Here is a 16,283-nt window from a genome sequence, read left to right on the forward strand (position 1 = left end):
TATTGACTTCTTTACGAGATGCCGGAGGGCCGTGGTGTGTGTGCTGCCAAATTGGAAATTAATTTCCCGAGAAAATTACCATCCTGAGGAAGCAGAGAACCGCCTTCTTGGCCTCCGGGGTCTTCATGGTGTTGTCGGGTCAGGTTGCACACCCTGCTCGGAAATGTGGTCACCCAGAAACTTGATAGTGGATTGACCAAATGAACATTTGGCCCTGTTGAGCTGGAGGCCATTTTCATGAATCCGCTGGAAGACCTGTCTGAGGCGGGCAACCTGATCCTCGGGCATTGTGGACCAGATGATCACGTCGTCCACATAGACTCGCACCCCCTCGATACCCTCCATCATTTGCTCCATAATGCGATGAAATACTTTGGAAGCTGATATGGTACTGAAAGGCATGTGGTTGTAGCAATAGCGGCGGAACGGAGTGTTAGATGTGCACAGCTTCCGACTGGACATGTCCAGCTGTATTTGCTAGAAGCCACGGGAGGCGTCCAGCTTGGTGAAGAATTTGGCATGAGCTATCTCACTGGTTAACTCTTCATGCTTCGGGATTGGGTAGTGCAGGGGCAGCAGGGTAGCATGGTGGTTAGCATAAATGCTTCACAGCTCCAGGGTCCCAGGTTCAATTCCCGGCTGGGTCACTGTCTGTGTGGAGTCTGCACGTCCTCCCCCTGTGTGCGTGGGTTTCCTCCGGGTGCTCCGGTTTCCTCCCACAGTCCAAAGATGTGCGGGTTAGGTGGATTGGCCATGCTAAATTGCCCGTAGTATCCTAATAAAAGTAAGGTTAAGGGGGGGGGTTGTTGGGTTACGGGTATAGGGTGGATACGTGGGTTTGAGTAGGGTGATCATGGCTCGGCACAACATTGAGGGCCGAAGGGCCTGTTCTGTGCTGTACTGTTCTATGTTCTATGCTCTCGCATGATGTTGCGGTTCAGGTCTTTGGGATCAATGCAAATGCGGAGTTCACCAGAGGGCTTCTTGACGCAGACCATGGAGCTGACCCAGTCTGTTGGTTCCGTGACCCTTGAGATGATGCCCTAGTCTTGGACATCTTGCAGCTGCTTTTTCAGACAATCCTTGAGAGGAGCTGGCACCCAGCGTGGTGCATGGATCACTGGAGTGGCGTTTAGCTTGAGCAAAATTTTGTAGCGATATGGGAGCATGCCCATTCCATAAAACACGTTGTGGTATTGTGTGAGAATGTCATCTATCTCTGCCTGGAGATTCACAGCGGGCAGGCAGTCACCGGTATCGAGGACATGGTGTGGACTCGCTGAAGCAGATTCAGGAGCTTGCAGGCGTGAGCACCGAGCAGGGACGCCCTGTCAGGTCGGACGATCTCGAATCGTAATGTTGCCTTGATTGCCTTGTGAGGTACACCTAGCCGACACGATCCACTGGCAGCTATGGCATTGCCATTGTAGTCAAGGAGCTGGCAGGCTGGTGGAAGAATGCTAGGTTGGTCACGGATGCTGTCGAGATCTGACTGTGATATGAGGTTCGCAGACACGCCGGTGTCGAGTTTAAATCGGATGCGAGCCTGGTTGACTGTGAGGATAGCACACCACTCATCATCGGGATCCACACTGAGGATCAAAAGGCGGGTTGCAGGTGCGTTGGAGACCAGCTCACGTGTGGTTATGATGCCCACCCAATATGGAGACTCGAGGCAGTCAGCATCGGGGTCCGTTGGGCTGTCGGGGTCAGCATCCTGCATGTCTTGTTGTACCGAGCGGACACTTCTGCGCCGTATCTGGAATCGCTGGCTGATAATCGGTGGAGCGGACCTGCAGAAGGCCGTGTAATGGCCATGCTTCCCACACTGTAGACATCACCGTCCTTTGGCTGGACATTGCCGCTTTAAATGGGCAGAGCCACAATTCGGACACGTCATAACGCTGACGTCAGAACGTTCTGTGCGCCAACGCGGATGCGCAGTGCGGTCGGCCGATGTACGCACCTGCGCATTAGGGTTGTCGGCTTCGTCGTCCACCCGGCTGTGGCGCGCATGCGTTGGGACTCGGGAAAAGTGTCGTCGATACTCAGGCCTTGCATTTTTCCAAGGCCTGCACCCGTTCTGCCCCGTGGGAGGCCAGGTTTGCAGTTTCTGCTGCCCTGATGTGGGAGTAACGATTCTTGGCATGCTCATGGACTACGCTTGTCTCGATAGCGACGGAGAGGGTCAACTGTTTGATTTTGAGAAGCTGCTGCCGCAGAGAATCGAAGTGGACCCTGAAAACGATCTGATCCCGGATCATGGAATCAGCCGTCGAGCCATAATTACATGACTGCGCTAGGATGCGGAGATGGGTCAGGAAGGACTGAAAAGGTTCATCCTTACCCTGAAGCCTCTGTTGGAAGATGTACCATTCAAAGCTCTCATTCACCTCAATGTTGCAGTGGCTGTTGAATTTTAGCAGAACTGTCTTGAACTTCCTCTTGTCTTCGCCATCGGCAAATGTAAGCGAGTTGGAGATATGGATGGCGTGATCTCCTGCAGTCGAGAGAAATAGCACGATCTTCCTGGCATCCGATGCTGCCTCAGAGGCCTCGATATACAGGAGGAACTTTTGCTTGAAGATTTTCCAATTGGCGGCGACGTTGCCGGAGCTGCGGAGGAGGCTGGATGTTTTCCATTTCGCTGTATGGCCGCTTGCTGGCCGTTGCAGATTCACTCGAGGTAGGTTCGACAGGAGTAATAGCACTCTGGTACTATTGTGTTAGGCAGGTTGGTTCGACGTTGACTGCAACTGGATGCAGGGAAGTTAGAAACAAACGTCTGACACAGGAGATGATCCAACACTGTTTTATTTAACTAGTGGACTGCTGTACATGTTCAGCTGTGGGTTGACACTCTACTCATCCAACTGATGACCTCTTACTGGCTTGACCAGACTTACTAGCTATCGCATGGTAATAGTGCCAACTAACTTGTGCACTCTGACTGTCTCGGTAGCTGGGTCCTGAGAGAGTCTTAATGCCCTGTGGGCTTTATAGTGGTGGTGTCCTGTCTGATGATTGGTTGTTCTGTGTTGTGTGTTCATTGGTCATCCTGTGTGTCAATCACTGCCTGTCTGCATCTCATTATACACATGAGTGGATATAATGACACCCCCTTCCCAGGAGTCTCCACTAGTTTGATTTTCAACTCCTGACCAATCAGAATAGTCCTTTAGCTGTAAGGTGGAACATAGTGGGTTGCCAATTCAAGGTCTGATCACACTGACTCGTGCCTACTGAGTGGGTCCCAGATGTGTTATGATTCGTAAAGCACATCCTTCATTTTGGGACTCCAGTATAATTGGGAAGGATCAACCAGGGTGGTTGACTTGTTACATTAAACCCACGCCCCCACTATTCCTCAAACCTATTCATATTGTATCTAGCTAATCTCCAATCGAACATATTCTGTGTATCTTCACCAGGACACCACGTCCTGTACTATTTTGTCTTCGAGCCCATTCTGCTATCTCTTTACTGGTGAATGGGATAGGTCGCACAGGGAAGCCCTCCTCCACGCATCTGGGAATTTGTGTACAAACTCAACAACTGAATTAATTTACCCTTTCTGCGTTTGAATGAGACATGTATATTAAGGTGTTAGTATGCAGTTTACCCTCTACATGATGTTGGATTAATATAACATAAAAACATCAACGCCGTTCTCTTCATGATAACAAAAGATAACATTCTCTTCAGGTTATCATTTCGCTAGTACTCTCACAGTTCCATATGATGGAGTTTACACGAGTTGCGTGTATCCCATCTGGCTTTTCTTTTACTTTAACGGTTGTTCGGGTTGTTAGCAGCACTTGGTAGGGTCCATTCCACCTGGGAGAAAAATAATCTTCGTTTAGAGCTTTCACATATACTTGATCTCCAGGTTTAAAGGGAGTGTATTTCCCTCTTTTGGATGCATCTGAGCCTGTTGCACCGTTTCATGTTTTCTTTTCCAGCTGTTTCACACATGGCCTGGACATATTTTAGTGATGTCTCATCTGCCCAAATTAAGGCGACTGCCACTGGAGTCATTGGGGGTCTAGTTCCAGTTGTCATAGGACATTCCATTAATATCTCATACGGGGTTAAACCCGTGTTACGATTTCTCTGATTTCTCAGAGCATACATTACTATGGGTATGGCATCTGGCCATAGCAGCCTATTTTGTTGAAGGCAGCTCACTACCATTCTGAAGAGCAACTAGGGATGGGCAATAAATGCTGGCCTAACCAGAGATGCCCACATCCCGTGAATGATATTTATAAAAAGCCATGATCGAACTAGTATCTTGTATAAGTTCAACATAACCTCCTTGCTCTTGTACGCTATGCCCCTAATAATAAAGCGCAGGAAACGGCATGCTTTATTAACTGCTCTCTCGACCTTTTATGTCTCATATAATGGTGGTCTGTGCCTCCACCACCCTTTCAGGCAGTACGTTCCTGACTCCCACCACCCTCCTGGTAAGTTTTTTCTCACATCCCCTCTAAATTACCTGCCCCTTACTGTCAATCTATGCCCCCTTGGTCATTGATCCCTCCACCAAGGACAAAGGTTCTCCTTCTCTATTGATGACACTCATAATTTCATACATCTCAATCATGTCCTTCCTCAGTGTCCTCTGCTCCAACGAAAACAGCCCAATCTCTCTTCATAGCTAAAACTCTCCAGCCCAGGCGACATCCTAGTAAATCTCCTCTGCAGCCGTCTGACACAGGAGATGATCCAACACTGTTTTATTTAACCAGTGGATTGCTGTACATGTTCAGCTGTGGGTTGACACTCTACTAATCCAACTGATGACCTCTTACTGGCTTGACCAGACTTACTAGTTACCGCATGGTAATAGTGCTCACTAACTTGTGCACTCTGACTGTCTCAGTAGCTGGGTCCTGAGAGAGAGAGAGTCTGAATGCTCTGTGGGCTTATAGTGGGCTTTATAGTGGTGGTGTCCTGTCTGGTGATTGGTTGTTCTGTGTTGTGTGTTCATTGGTCATCCTGTTTGTCAATCACTGCCTGTCTGCATCTCATTATATACATGAGTGGATATTATGACATCTCCCCTTTTTTAGAAATAAGTTTTGGAACGTGACATGCCTGACTATGTACAAGTGGTGAGTTAACGGACATATGTACATGGGAAGGTGTCTATCGTGCAGAGAATGAGGCGTGGACAGCCGCGCAGACTCAGCAGTTGGTGGTGCCTAATCATAGAATTTACAGTGCAGAAGGAGGCCATTCGGTCCATGGGTCAGACCAAAAGCTCTGAAAGACAAGTCTGCCTCTGAGAAGCTAATGCCAACCATCCAAGACGTCATAAGGTTACAGGAGTACGCTCCTGAGGGTGATGAGAAAATGTGGAAACAGTTGGGTTGTACATATGATCCTGTATCTTGTTTATGGACCACTCCAGCACATCAGACCTGCATGTCCGATCACTAGCGTTGTGGGTCATCGAATGTGTGCACTTTGCAACTCACTGTGGGGCTCAGGGGACTAGCGACTTGCTACTGGACACTTGGTGGCATCCCAAATTACAGGTGCTTGCCCAGCGTATAGGTAACCGGTGTTTGATTTGCCAGCAGTATAACACCGGCAAGGTGTGAGATGGGGAAAACCCCGTTGCCCAGTGGCCCTTTGAAACGCTCCAGATGGATTACATTGAGTTGGAAAGATGTCAATGTTACAAATATGTTTTGGTTATTGTGGACGTATTCAGCAAATGGATTGAGGCATATCCAACTACTGATAACAAAGCTGCTACTGTGGTTAAGGTTCGAATGAGAGAAATCATTCCCTGGTACGGAATACCCGCTCAGTTAAGTTCTGACAATGGGGCCCACTTTATCGGTCAGATTAACAAGGAGTTCTGCTCCCAACTGGGCATACGCCAACAGTTACACTGTGCATAGAGGCCACAGGCCGTCGGGCTTGTTGAAAGACACAATCAGACTCTCAAAACGAAGTTAGCTAAACTGAGAGCGGAAACGGGGTTAACATGGCTTAAGTTGCTCCGTGTCGCCCTTTTCCAGCTGCGGGTTACACCTGCAGGACCGGCCCGACTCTCTCCTGCAGAGATCCTTTATGGCAAGCCCCTCAAAACCCCCTGGAACCAAAAGGTCCCCAAACTGGTCCAGTTTCACCACATGAATGAAGAAACGATGACTTATGTTTTATCTGCGCGTCCATTACCAATTTCAACCGGGGTCTTACCATTCGTGTGGGCAGCACATTTAATAACAGAAATCTGCGTGGGCAAAAGGAGGGCCTGCAGTAGGTAATTAAATAACCTTTGATGGGATATCTCAGTCCCCGCTGAGGTGAGGAATCCCCTATTTTTGCAGCGTTGTCCGAAGTCATGGACTACCCCGAAGGCATACCCCGAGTCGGTATAAATATTCACTCGGCGGTCCATTCCAAGTATGCAAACGCGGGTGAGGGCAAAGAGTTCAGCTTGCTGGGCTGAGTAGGGGGTTTGGAAAGCTGCCGATTCCATGATCAGGCCATCCTGATCCACTATCGCTACCCTGACAGTTTTTGGCCGGTCGGGCTGAAGGAACTAAGAAATGGTGTTTGGGAAATTGATAGGCTTGAAGGCTGATAAATCCTTCAGGCTAATAATCCACTTCCCAGAGATGACAAATCCCTCAGGCTAATAATCCACTTCCCAGGGCTGATAAATCCCTCAGGCTAATAATCCACTTCCCAGAGCACGTAAAGAAGTGGCTCCAGAAATAGTGAATGTGTTTGTGGTCATCTCCCAAGATTCTAGACTGGAACAATTCCTGCAGATTGAAAGAGTGTAAAGTAGCTAAAGTAACCCCACTATTTAAAAAGGAGGGGAGAGAGAAATCAGGGAATTATGGACCTGTAAGCCTGAAGTTGGTAGTGGGGAAAATTCTAGACTATTTTCTAGCAGAGCACTTAGAAAACAGTGGCAGGATTGGATTTACGAAAGGAAAATCAGCCTTAACAAATTTACTAGAATTCTTCGAGTATGTGACTAGTAGTGTTGATGAGAGAGAGCCAGTGGCTGTGGTTTATTTAATTTTCAGAAGGCTTTCAACAAAGTCCCACATCAGAGATTAGCATGTAAAATTAATGCGCTCGGATTTGGGATAGTGTATTGAGATAGATAGAAAACTGTTTGGCAGACAGGAAACAAAGGGCAGGAAGTGACGGATCTTTTTCCAAATGGCAGGCAGTGACAAGTAGGATATGGCAGGGATTGGTGCTGGAACCCCAGCTATTCACAACTTATATATTTTTGATTTGGATGAGGGAACAAAATGTAATACCTTCAAATTTGCAGATGCCACAAAGTTAGATGGGAGGTGGAGCTGAGTGGAGGATGCAGAGATGGACAAATGAATGGCACATGCAGTACAATTTAGATAAATGAGAGGTAATCCACTTTGGTAGCAAAAATGGAAGGCAGAGTATTATGTGAATGGCCATAAAGTAGGAGAAGGGTATGTGCAACAAGACCTCGTGTCCTCATGCACCTGTTGGTGAAGGTAAATATGCAGGTGTAGCAGGTGGTAAAGAAAGCAAACAGTATCTTGGCTGAGAAGATTCAAGTACGGGGGCAGGGATGTCTTGCTGAAATTATACAGAGCCATGATGAGGCCACACCTGAAATTTTGTGTGCAGGTTTGGTGTCCATATCGAGGCATCGGGAAGGCTGTCGTGAACTCGGCTGAGTTTCACTCGGCTCGAAACGGCCCCGTTCCCGATCGATTCTTGCCCCGGAAATGGGCTAGGAGTGGGGCCGCATGAAACACGTGGGGAATGACGCCAAAAGTGTCGTTAAAGGGCGTGAGCGACCACAACAAGTGAGGGGGTGAAAATGTCAGAGCCACGGAGGGCCGTCCCGAGGTTCGGTGAGACTGACCTCGAGACCCTCCTCGATGAGGTGGCGCAAAGAGGGGCATCATCTGCCCTAGAAGAGGGCATCGCCACCCTGCCAGTGTTGTGCGACGGGCCTGGCGTGAGGTGGGCACGGCAGTGAGGCAGACCCCTTGGTCTGGCGAGCAGTGCCAGAAGAAGCTCCACGACCTCACCAGGGATGCCAGGGTAAGTGCCAAGAGGGTGCCCCCGGGTCACAACAATGTCCCCCCCCCCCCAATGTCCCTCATCACCCACCTTCCCCCCCGGGCACGAGAGGGAGGGGGATGGGGGGCCAGAGTGAGTGGAGGGTGGTTAACAAAGTTGTCACAGACCCACATGAGCGCTACGACCCCCTGGAGAGATGCCATGGTGTAGCTCCAACTTTCCCCCCAAACCTGTGCCAATGATGTTCCCTGCCGAATTGTGATGATCTATCCATGATCTCCCCCCCCCCCCCCCCCCCCCCCAAACAGGACAAGACTGCTCACAACAACCGGGAGCAGAACAGGACCGGAGGGAGTTCACCCATCATGCACCCCCTGACAGTGTTCGAGCAGAGGGCACTGGACCTTGCTGGGGGATCTGCCACCCGGGAGGTCGCGCAATGCGAGGATGGAGGTGCAGAACCAAGTGAGACAACCCTGCATGACAACCCCCTCCCCCCCCCTCCCCAGCCCATCCTCTGTCCCCTCACACTCTACCCACTGGACCATCCTACGCCCGGCCGAGCGTGTCTAACTAACCCCATATTATTCTGTTCCCTAGGGCGTGGTGACGAACGTCCAGGGCCGTCTGCTGCCACACACAGGCGACCATCTGCCATGACTACCGCATCCAGGGCCGCACCCCAGAGGGTGGCAGGAGGTCAGCCAGGAGTGCCATCCTCCCAACCCCGGACCCTCGAGCAGGAAGCACACAGGACGGCGACACACTCAACAGAGTCACCTGAGGGGGAATCAGACTTGGGCCGCGTGCAGCCTGCGCTTGAATATGACTGGGACGAGGACACTGCTGGTTTTATGACGGACAAAGACCTAGAGCTTGTGGCACTGCTGTCTCCCACACCATCCACCATCCCAGAGACACTCACCTCGGTTGGGCAATTAAGTGATGAGGTTTCTGGGTCACGGTCTGGTGTGCACTACACTGCTGAGTTAGTACAGCAGGTGGAGGTCGGAGCAGCGGAGGGGCTGGACGGTCGGAAGGCAGCCCAGGCCCAGCATTCAGCTGGCTCCCAGACGTTTCCCGGGTTCCTGGATTTACTCAACCCACGTGGACAGCCGATGCATTTTGAAACCCAGGGACACAATGACGGGATGAGGGCCGTCTTCCAGCAACCGTAGTTAGAGGAGTCAAACCGCGTCCAGGAGCAGGGAGTGGTGCCGCTCATGGCAGCCACCCAGGCCGACATCGCACGGGTGCCATCCGCGGTCGAGGCAATGGGTGAAACGGTTTTGGCCATGGGTCAGGTTCTGCAAGGCATTGGGCTTAATGTGCACGCATCATCCTCGGCCCTGGACAGGGCTGCCCTCTCACAGGCAGCAATACGCCAGAGCCAAAACGACATTGCCGGTGCGCTACGGGCCCTGGCCCAGTCCCAGCATGTCATGGCACAGTCCCAGCACGCCATGGCACAGTCCCAGCAGTCATCGACTGCCCGACACACGTGCTAGATGGTGTCGCGCACTCACAGGTTGAGTTCGCACAGTCCCTGGCAGGAATGTCTCACTCCCTGGACTCCGTCTCTGCGAATCTTCGGACCCTGGTCGATATGGTTGCAGGCCTCCAGGACTGGCAGCGCCAGGTGTCGGTGGGGCGACGGGGCACCTCCCCGCTCGCACCTCCATCCTACAGTGAGGCCCGGGGGTCACCAGGCTCCTCGAGGGAGGATGTGGTTCTGGGGCCCCTCCCATTAACTCCATCACGGGACGTCCCTGAACGCTCGGCCTCCCCCCCACCCCGTCCCATCCCTGGTGCACCGGGTGGGCAGTGGGCAGAGCAGGGTGGCACCACATCATCCAAAATGCCCGCATAGCAGCCTGGCCCATCAAGGCCGGGTCGCCCCAGGAAACGAGTGCCGACGGGGAGACATGTTGCAGGGGGTGATTCTCAGCAGTCCGCCTCCACTCCTGCTGTACCATCTGGGGAATCACTTGGACGTAGTGATAGGGTCCGTAAGGCAATGAAGAGGGGCACAGAGTACGTTGGCACGGGTGAAGGGCACAGATTAGTTGTAGGGGCTAGGGCATCTGTACATAATATTCACCATTAAACTCACTGTTGCACCTAACTTGTAAGACTGTGTGATTTTTCCGTTGCCACGGGGATCGTGATGGTGACCGAGTGTCGCTCGGGTTGACGAGTGGTGAAACGTCGGTGCCGGGTGTGCAGTCCCTTCCCCCCACCCTCTCCCACAGCTACCCCACACGGGCACGTGATGGAGTGTCCCTGACGAACTCACCGACCACCGAGATTGATGGTTCAGCTATTGCCATGAGAGGGAGGGGGGGAGGGAGGGAGGGGGAGGGAGGGGGAGGGAGGGGGAGGGAGGGGGAGGGAGGGAGAGGGAGGGAGGGGGAGGGAGGGGGGAGGGAGGGAGGGGGGAGGGAGGGAGGGAGGGGGGGAGGGGGGGAGGGGGGGAGGGGGGGAGGGGGGGGGAGGGAGGGGGGGAGGGGGGGGAGGGGGGGGGAGGGAGGGGGGGAGGGGGGGAGGGGGGGAGGGGGGGAGGGAGGGAGGGGGGGAGGGAGGGAGGGGGGGAGGGGGGGAGGGGGGGAGGGAGGGAGGGAGGGGGGAGGGAGGGAGGGGGGAGGGAGGGAGGAGGGAGGGAGGAGGGAGGGAGGGGAGAGGGAGGGAGGAGGGGAGAGGGAGGGAGGAGGGGGGGAGGGAGGGACGGGGAGGGAAGGAGGGGAGGGAGGGAGGGAGGGAGGGAGGGAGGGGAGGGAGGGAGGGAGGGAGGGGAGGGAGGGGAGGGAGGGGAGGGAGGGGAGGGAGGGGAGGAGGGGTGGGAGGGAGGGAGGGAGGGGAGGGAGGGGGAGGGAGGGAAGGGGAGGTAGGGGAGGGTGGGAGGGGGAGGGAGGAAGGGAGGGGGGGAAGGAGGGGGGAGGAGGGGGGAGGGAGGGAGGGGGAGAGGAGGGGGGAGGGAGGGAGGGGGGAAGGAGGGGGGAGGGAGGGAGGGGGGAAGGAGGGGGGAGGGAGGGAGGGGGGAAGGAGGGGGGAGGGGGGAAGGAGGGGGGAGGGAGGGAGGGGGGAAGGAGGGGGGAGGGAGGGAGGGGGAAGGAGGGGGGAGGGAGGGAGGGGGGAAGGAGGGGGGAGGGAGGGAGGGGGGGAAGGAGGGGGGAGGGAGGGAGGGGGAGGGAGGGGGAGGGAGGGGGAGGGAGGGGGAGGGAGGGAGGGAGGGGGAGGGAGGGGGAGGGAGGGAGGGAGGGGGAGGGAGGGAGGGGGAGGGAGGGAGGGGGAGGGAGGGGGGGGGAGGGAGGGGGAGGGAGGGGGAGGGAGGGAGGGGGAGGGAGGGGGAGGGAGGGAGGGGGGGGAGGGAGGGGGAGGGAGGGAGGGGGGGGAGGGAGGGGGAGGGAGGGAGGGGGGGGAGGGAGGGGGAGGGAGGGGGGAGGGAGGGAGGGAGGGGGGGGAGGGAGGGGGGGGAGGGAGGGGGAGGGAGGGGGGGGAGGGGGAGGGAGGGGGGGGAGGGAGGGGGAGGGAGGGGGAGGGAGGGAGGGGGGAGGGAGGGAGGGAGGGGGGAGGGAGGGAGGGGGGGGAGGGAGGGAGGGGGGGGGAGGGAGGGAGGGGGAGGGAGGGAGGGGGAGAGGGGGAGGGAGGGAGGGGGGGGAGGGAGGGAGGGAGGGGGGAGGGAGGGAGGGGGGGAGGGAGGGAGGGGGGAGAGAGGGAGGGAGGGCAGGGAGAGGGGGAGAGGGGGAGGGAGGGGAGAGGGGGAGGGAGGGGGAGGGAGGGGGAGGGAGGGAGGGGGGAGGGAGGGAGGGGGAGGAGGGGGGGAGGGAGGGGGGAGGAGGAGAGGGAGGGGAGGGGGAGAGGGGGGAGGGAGGGGGAGGGGGGAGGGAGGGAGGGGGGAGGGGGAGGGAGGGAGGGGGGAGGGAGGGGGAGGGAGGGGGAGGGAGGGGGGAGGGAGGGGGGAGGGGGGAGGGAGGGGGGGAGGGGGGAGGGAGGGAGGGGGGAGGGAGAGGAGGGGGGAGGGAGGGAGGGAGGGGGGAGGGAGGGGGAGGGAGGGGGAGGGAGGGAGGGGGGAGAGGGGGGAGGAGGGGGAGGGAGGGGTGGAGGGAGGGAGGGAGGGGGGGAGGGAGGGAGGGGGAGGGAGGGAGGGGGGAGGGGGGAGGGAGGGGGAGGGAGGGAGGGAGGGGGGAGGGAGGGAGGGAGGGGGGAGGGAGGGGAGGGAGAGGAGGGAGGGAGGGAGGGGGGAGGGGAGGGAGGGAGGGAGGGGGGAGGGGGGAGGGGGGGGAGGGAGGGAGGGGGGGAGGGAGGGAGGGGGGGAGGGAGGAGGGGGGGGAGGGGGGGGGAGGGAGGGGGGGAGGGAGGGGGGAGGGGGGGGGAGGGAGGGGGGGGAGGGGGGGGGAGGGGGAGGGGGGGAGGGAGGGAGGGAGGGAGGGAGGGAGGGAGGGAGGGAGGGAGGGAGGGGGAGGGAGGGGGGGAGGGAGGGGGGGAGGGAGGGGGGGAGGGAGGGGAGGGGGGGAGGGGAGGGAGGGGGGGAGGGAGGGGGGGGGAGGGGGGGGAGGGAGGGAGGGGGGGAGGGAAGGAGGGGGGAGGGAGGGAAGGAGGGGTGGGGGAGGAGGGAGGGAGGGAGGGGGGAGGGGGGAGGGGGAGGGAGGGAGGGGGGTAGGGGGGGGGGGGGAGGAAGGTGGGAGGGAGGGAGGGGGAGGGGGAGTGGTGGGGAGGGGGAGTGGGGGGGAGGGGGAGGAGGGGAGGGAGGAGTGGGTAGGGAGGAGGGGAGGGGAGGAGTGGAGGGAGGGGGAGGGAGGGAGGGAGGGGCGGAGGGGGAGGGGGCGGAGGGGGAGGGCAGGGGAGGGGGAGGGAGTGGGAGGGGAGGGTAGGGGGAGGTATTGGGGAGTGGGAGGGGAGGGGGAGGAGGGGGGGAGGAGGGAGGAGGAGGGGGGAGGGGGTGTTGGGGAGGGGGTGAGGGGGGTGGGAGGGGGGTGAAGGGGGTTGTGAGGGGGGGAAGGGGTGAGGGAGGGGGAGGTGGGGGAGGGGAGGTGGGAGGGGGGGAAGTGGGGAGGGGGGAGGGAGGGAAGGGGAGGGAGGGGGAAGGGGGAGGGAGGGAGGGGAGGGGAGCGGTGGGGAGAGTAGGGGGGAGTGGTGGGACAGTGGGAGTGGAAGGAGGGGCTAGGGAGGAGGGTAGGGGGTGCGGGGTAGGGGAGGGAGGGGAGGGGGGTGGGGGAGGAGGGGAGGGTAGCGGGGAGGGGAGGGGAGCAGGGAGGGGAGGGGAGGAGGAGGGTGGGAGAGGGGGGAAGGTGAGGTGGGGAGGAGGGGGAGTGGGGTGGGATGGGGGAGAGAGGGGGACGGGTGGAGGGGTGGGAGGGGGGAGAGAGGGGGACGGGTGGAGGGAGGGGAGCGGGGAACGGGGAGGGTGGGGGGAGGGGAGGGGAACGGGGGTAGGGGGAGTGGAGTGGGGGGAAGGGGGGTCCCCGTAGGGGGAGGGAGGGAGGGAGGGAGGGAGGGGGGGGGGAGGGGAAGAGAGGGGGAAGGGGAGGGGGAGGGGGAGGGAGGGACGGGGGAGGGAGGGAGGGGGAGGGAGAGGGAGGGGGAGGGGGAGGGAGGGACGAGGAGGGAGGGAGGGAGGGGAGGGAGGGGAGGGAGGGGTGAGGGAGGGGAGGGTGGGAGAGGGAGGGGAGGGTGGGAGAGGGAGGGAGGGGAGGGTGGGAGAGGGAGGGAGGGGAGGATGGGAGAGGGAGGGAGGGGAGGGAGGGGGGAGGGAGGGAGGGAGGGAGGGGGAGGGAGGGAGGGAGGGAGGGGGAGGGAGGGAGGGAGGGGGAGGGAGGGAGGGAGGGAGGGGGAGGGAGGGAGGGAGGGAGGGGGGAGGGAGGGGGGGAGGTAGGGGGAGGGAGGGAGGGAGGGAGGGGGGAGGGAGGGAGGGAGGGAGGGAGGGAGGAGGGAGGGAGGGGGGAGGGAGGGGGGAGGGAGGGAGGAGGGAGGGAGGGGGGAGGGAGGGGGGAGGGAGGGAGGAGGGAGGGAGGGAGGAGGGGAGGGAGGGGGGAGGGAGGCAGGGGGAGGGAGGGGGAGGGAGGGGGAGGGAGGCAGGGGGAGGGAGGGGGAGGGAGGCAGGGGGAGGGAGGGAAGGAGGGAGGCAGGGGGAGGGAGGGGGGGGAGGGAGGGGGGGAGGGATGGTGGGAGGGAGGGGAGGAGGGATGGTGGGAGGGAGGGAGGGGGAGGGAGGGGGAGGGGGAGGAGGGGAGGGGAGGAGGGGAGGGAGGGGGAGGGAGGGGCGGAGGGGGAGGGGGCGGAGGGGGAGGGGGCGGAGGGGGAGGGGGGGGGGAGGGAGTGGGAGGGGGGAGGTGGGGGAGGGGAGGGGAGGGTGAGGTGGGGGAGGGGAGGGGAGGGTAGGGGGAAAGGGGAGGAGGGGGAGGGGGAGGAGGGGGGAGGGAGTGGTGGAGGGGTGGGGGGGATGGGGTGATGGGGAGGTGGGAGGGGGATGTGGGGGAGGGGGGAAGTGGGGGAGGGAGGGAGGGAGGGGAGGGGAGCGTAGGGGAGGCGAGTCGTGGAGGGTGGAAGGGGGGAGGGGTGGGGTGAAGCGGTGGGGAGAGTAGGGGGGAGGGTTGGGGGTGCGGGGTAGGGGGGAGGGGAGGGGAGGAGGGGAGTGTAGCGGGGAGGGTAGGGTAGCAGGGAGGGGAGGGGAGGGGGAGAGGAGGGGAGGGGGGACGGGGAGGTGGGAGGGAGGCGGAGTGGGGGAGGGTGGGAGAGGGGGGAAGGTGAGGTGGGGAGGAGGGGGAGTGGGGAAGGAGGGAGGGGGACGGGGGAAGGGTGGGGGAGAGAGAGGGGTGGGAGGGGGAGAGAGGGGTGGGAGGGGGAGAGAGGGGGGACGGGTGGAGGGAGGGGAGCGGGGGACTGGGAGGGTGGGGGGAGGGGAGGGGGGATGGGGGTAGGGGGGGAGGGGAGTGGGGTCTACTAAAAAGGGCAGAGAACCTCCATCTGCTCCACCAGCTTCGTGAAATTAAATCTATGCAGGGCCCCCCAGCTCCTGGCCATCTCGACCCCCAAATATCTAAAGCTCCTCTCTGCTGTCTTTGGCGGGTAGGGTGCAGTCAGTCAAGATGACGGTGCTCCCGAGGTTTGTTCAGTTCCTGTGCCTCCCCATCCTTATCCCGAAGGCCTTTTTTAGATGGGTCAATAGGAGCATTACGGGATTTGTGTGGGCACGTGGGACTCCAAGGGTGAAGAGCGGAGCGGAGCAGGGATGGGGGGAGGGGGGGGACTGGCGCTGCCCAATCTCTGTGGATACTACTGGGCCACTAATGTGGTGATGGTGCGCAAGTGGGTGCTGGAGGGGGAGGGGGCGGCATGGAAGAGGTTGGAAACGGCGTCTTGTGAGGGTACGAGTCTGGAGGCGCTGGCAACGGTGCCGCTGCCGCTCCCTCCAACGAGGTATACCACGAGCCCGGTGTTGGCGGCTACCCTCAAAATCTGGGGGCAGTGGAGGCGGCACAGGGGGGAGTTGGGGGCCTCGGTGTGGACCCCGATACGGGGAAACCATCACTTTGTCCCGGGGAGGATAGACGGAGGGTTTGCGGGGTGGCACAGGGCAGGGATAAGGAGGTTGGGGGATCTATTCGTGGATGGGAAGTTCGCGAGCCTGGGTGAGCTGGAGGAGAAGTACGGATGTAGCGAGGACTGTGTTCAGGGTCCAGGGTCAAACCGGGCTGGAGGTTCGCAATATTTGGGGTTGCAGAGGAGCCAGGAGTGCAGGCGGCGAAAGAGGCCGGTATTCTGGCCTTTGCGTCTCTGGTAGCCTGGCGCAGGATTCTTCTTCAGTGGGCAGCACGGTAGCATGGTGGTTAGCATAAATGCTTCACAGCTCCAGGGTCCCAGGTTCGGTTCCCGGCTGGGTCAATGTCTGTGCGGAGTCTGCATGTCCTCCCCGTGTGTGCGTGGGTTTCCTCCGGGTGCTCCGGTTTCCTCCCACAGTCCAAAGATGTGCGGGTTAGGTGGATTGGCCATGCTAAATTGCCCGTAGTGTCCTAAAAAGTAAGGTTAAGGGGGGGGGTTGTTGGGTTACGGGTATCGGGTGGATACGTGGGGTTGAGTAGGGTGATCATTGCTCGGCACAACATCGAAGGCCGAAGGGCCTGTTCTGTGCTGTACTGTTCTAAGAATCTAAGGAGGGATGGGAGGCCCCAAACGTTGAAGTGTGGATCAATGACATGGCGGGGTTTATCAAATTGGAAAGGGTG

The 16,283-nt window shown here is 59.3% G+C and overlaps 2 protein-coding genes across 4 annotated transcripts in view; both read right to left on the reverse strand.

Moving 5' to 3' along the window:
• LOC119970912 (basic proline-rich protein-like) overlaps positions 1 to 14,405 on the reverse strand; it is a gene marked incomplete at its 5' end in the record, with an annotated part of 44,732 nt that extends 30,327 nt beyond the window's left edge. The window contains 6 exons of the mRNA XM_038806022.1: positions 10,486 to 10,681; positions 11,192 to 11,581; positions 11,887 to 12,111; positions 12,312 to 12,479; positions 12,957 to 13,107; positions 14,291 to 14,405. Coding sequence (XP_038661950.1) covers positions 10,486 to 10,681; positions 11,192 to 11,581; positions 11,887 to 12,111; positions 12,312 to 12,479; positions 12,957 to 13,107; positions 14,291 to 14,405 — 1,245 coding nt within the window. The remainder of the gene's footprint in view (positions 1 to 10,485; positions 10,682 to 11,191; positions 11,582 to 11,886; positions 12,112 to 12,311; positions 12,480 to 12,956; positions 13,108 to 14,290) is intronic.
• Positions 1 to 16,283, reverse strand: part of LOC119971546 (zinc finger E-box-binding homeobox 1-like) — a 703,616-nt gene that overhangs the window by 274,838 nt on the left and 412,495 nt on the right. The gene's annotated exons all lie outside the window — the stretch shown is intronic.

Source organism: Scyliorhinus canicula, chromosome 9 (genome assembly GCF_902713615.1).
Source record: "Scyliorhinus canicula chromosome 9, sScyCan1.1, whole genome shotgun sequence".
Taxonomy (NCBI): Eukaryota; Metazoa; Chordata; class Chondrichthyes; order Carcharhiniformes; family Scyliorhinidae; genus Scyliorhinus; species Scyliorhinus canicula.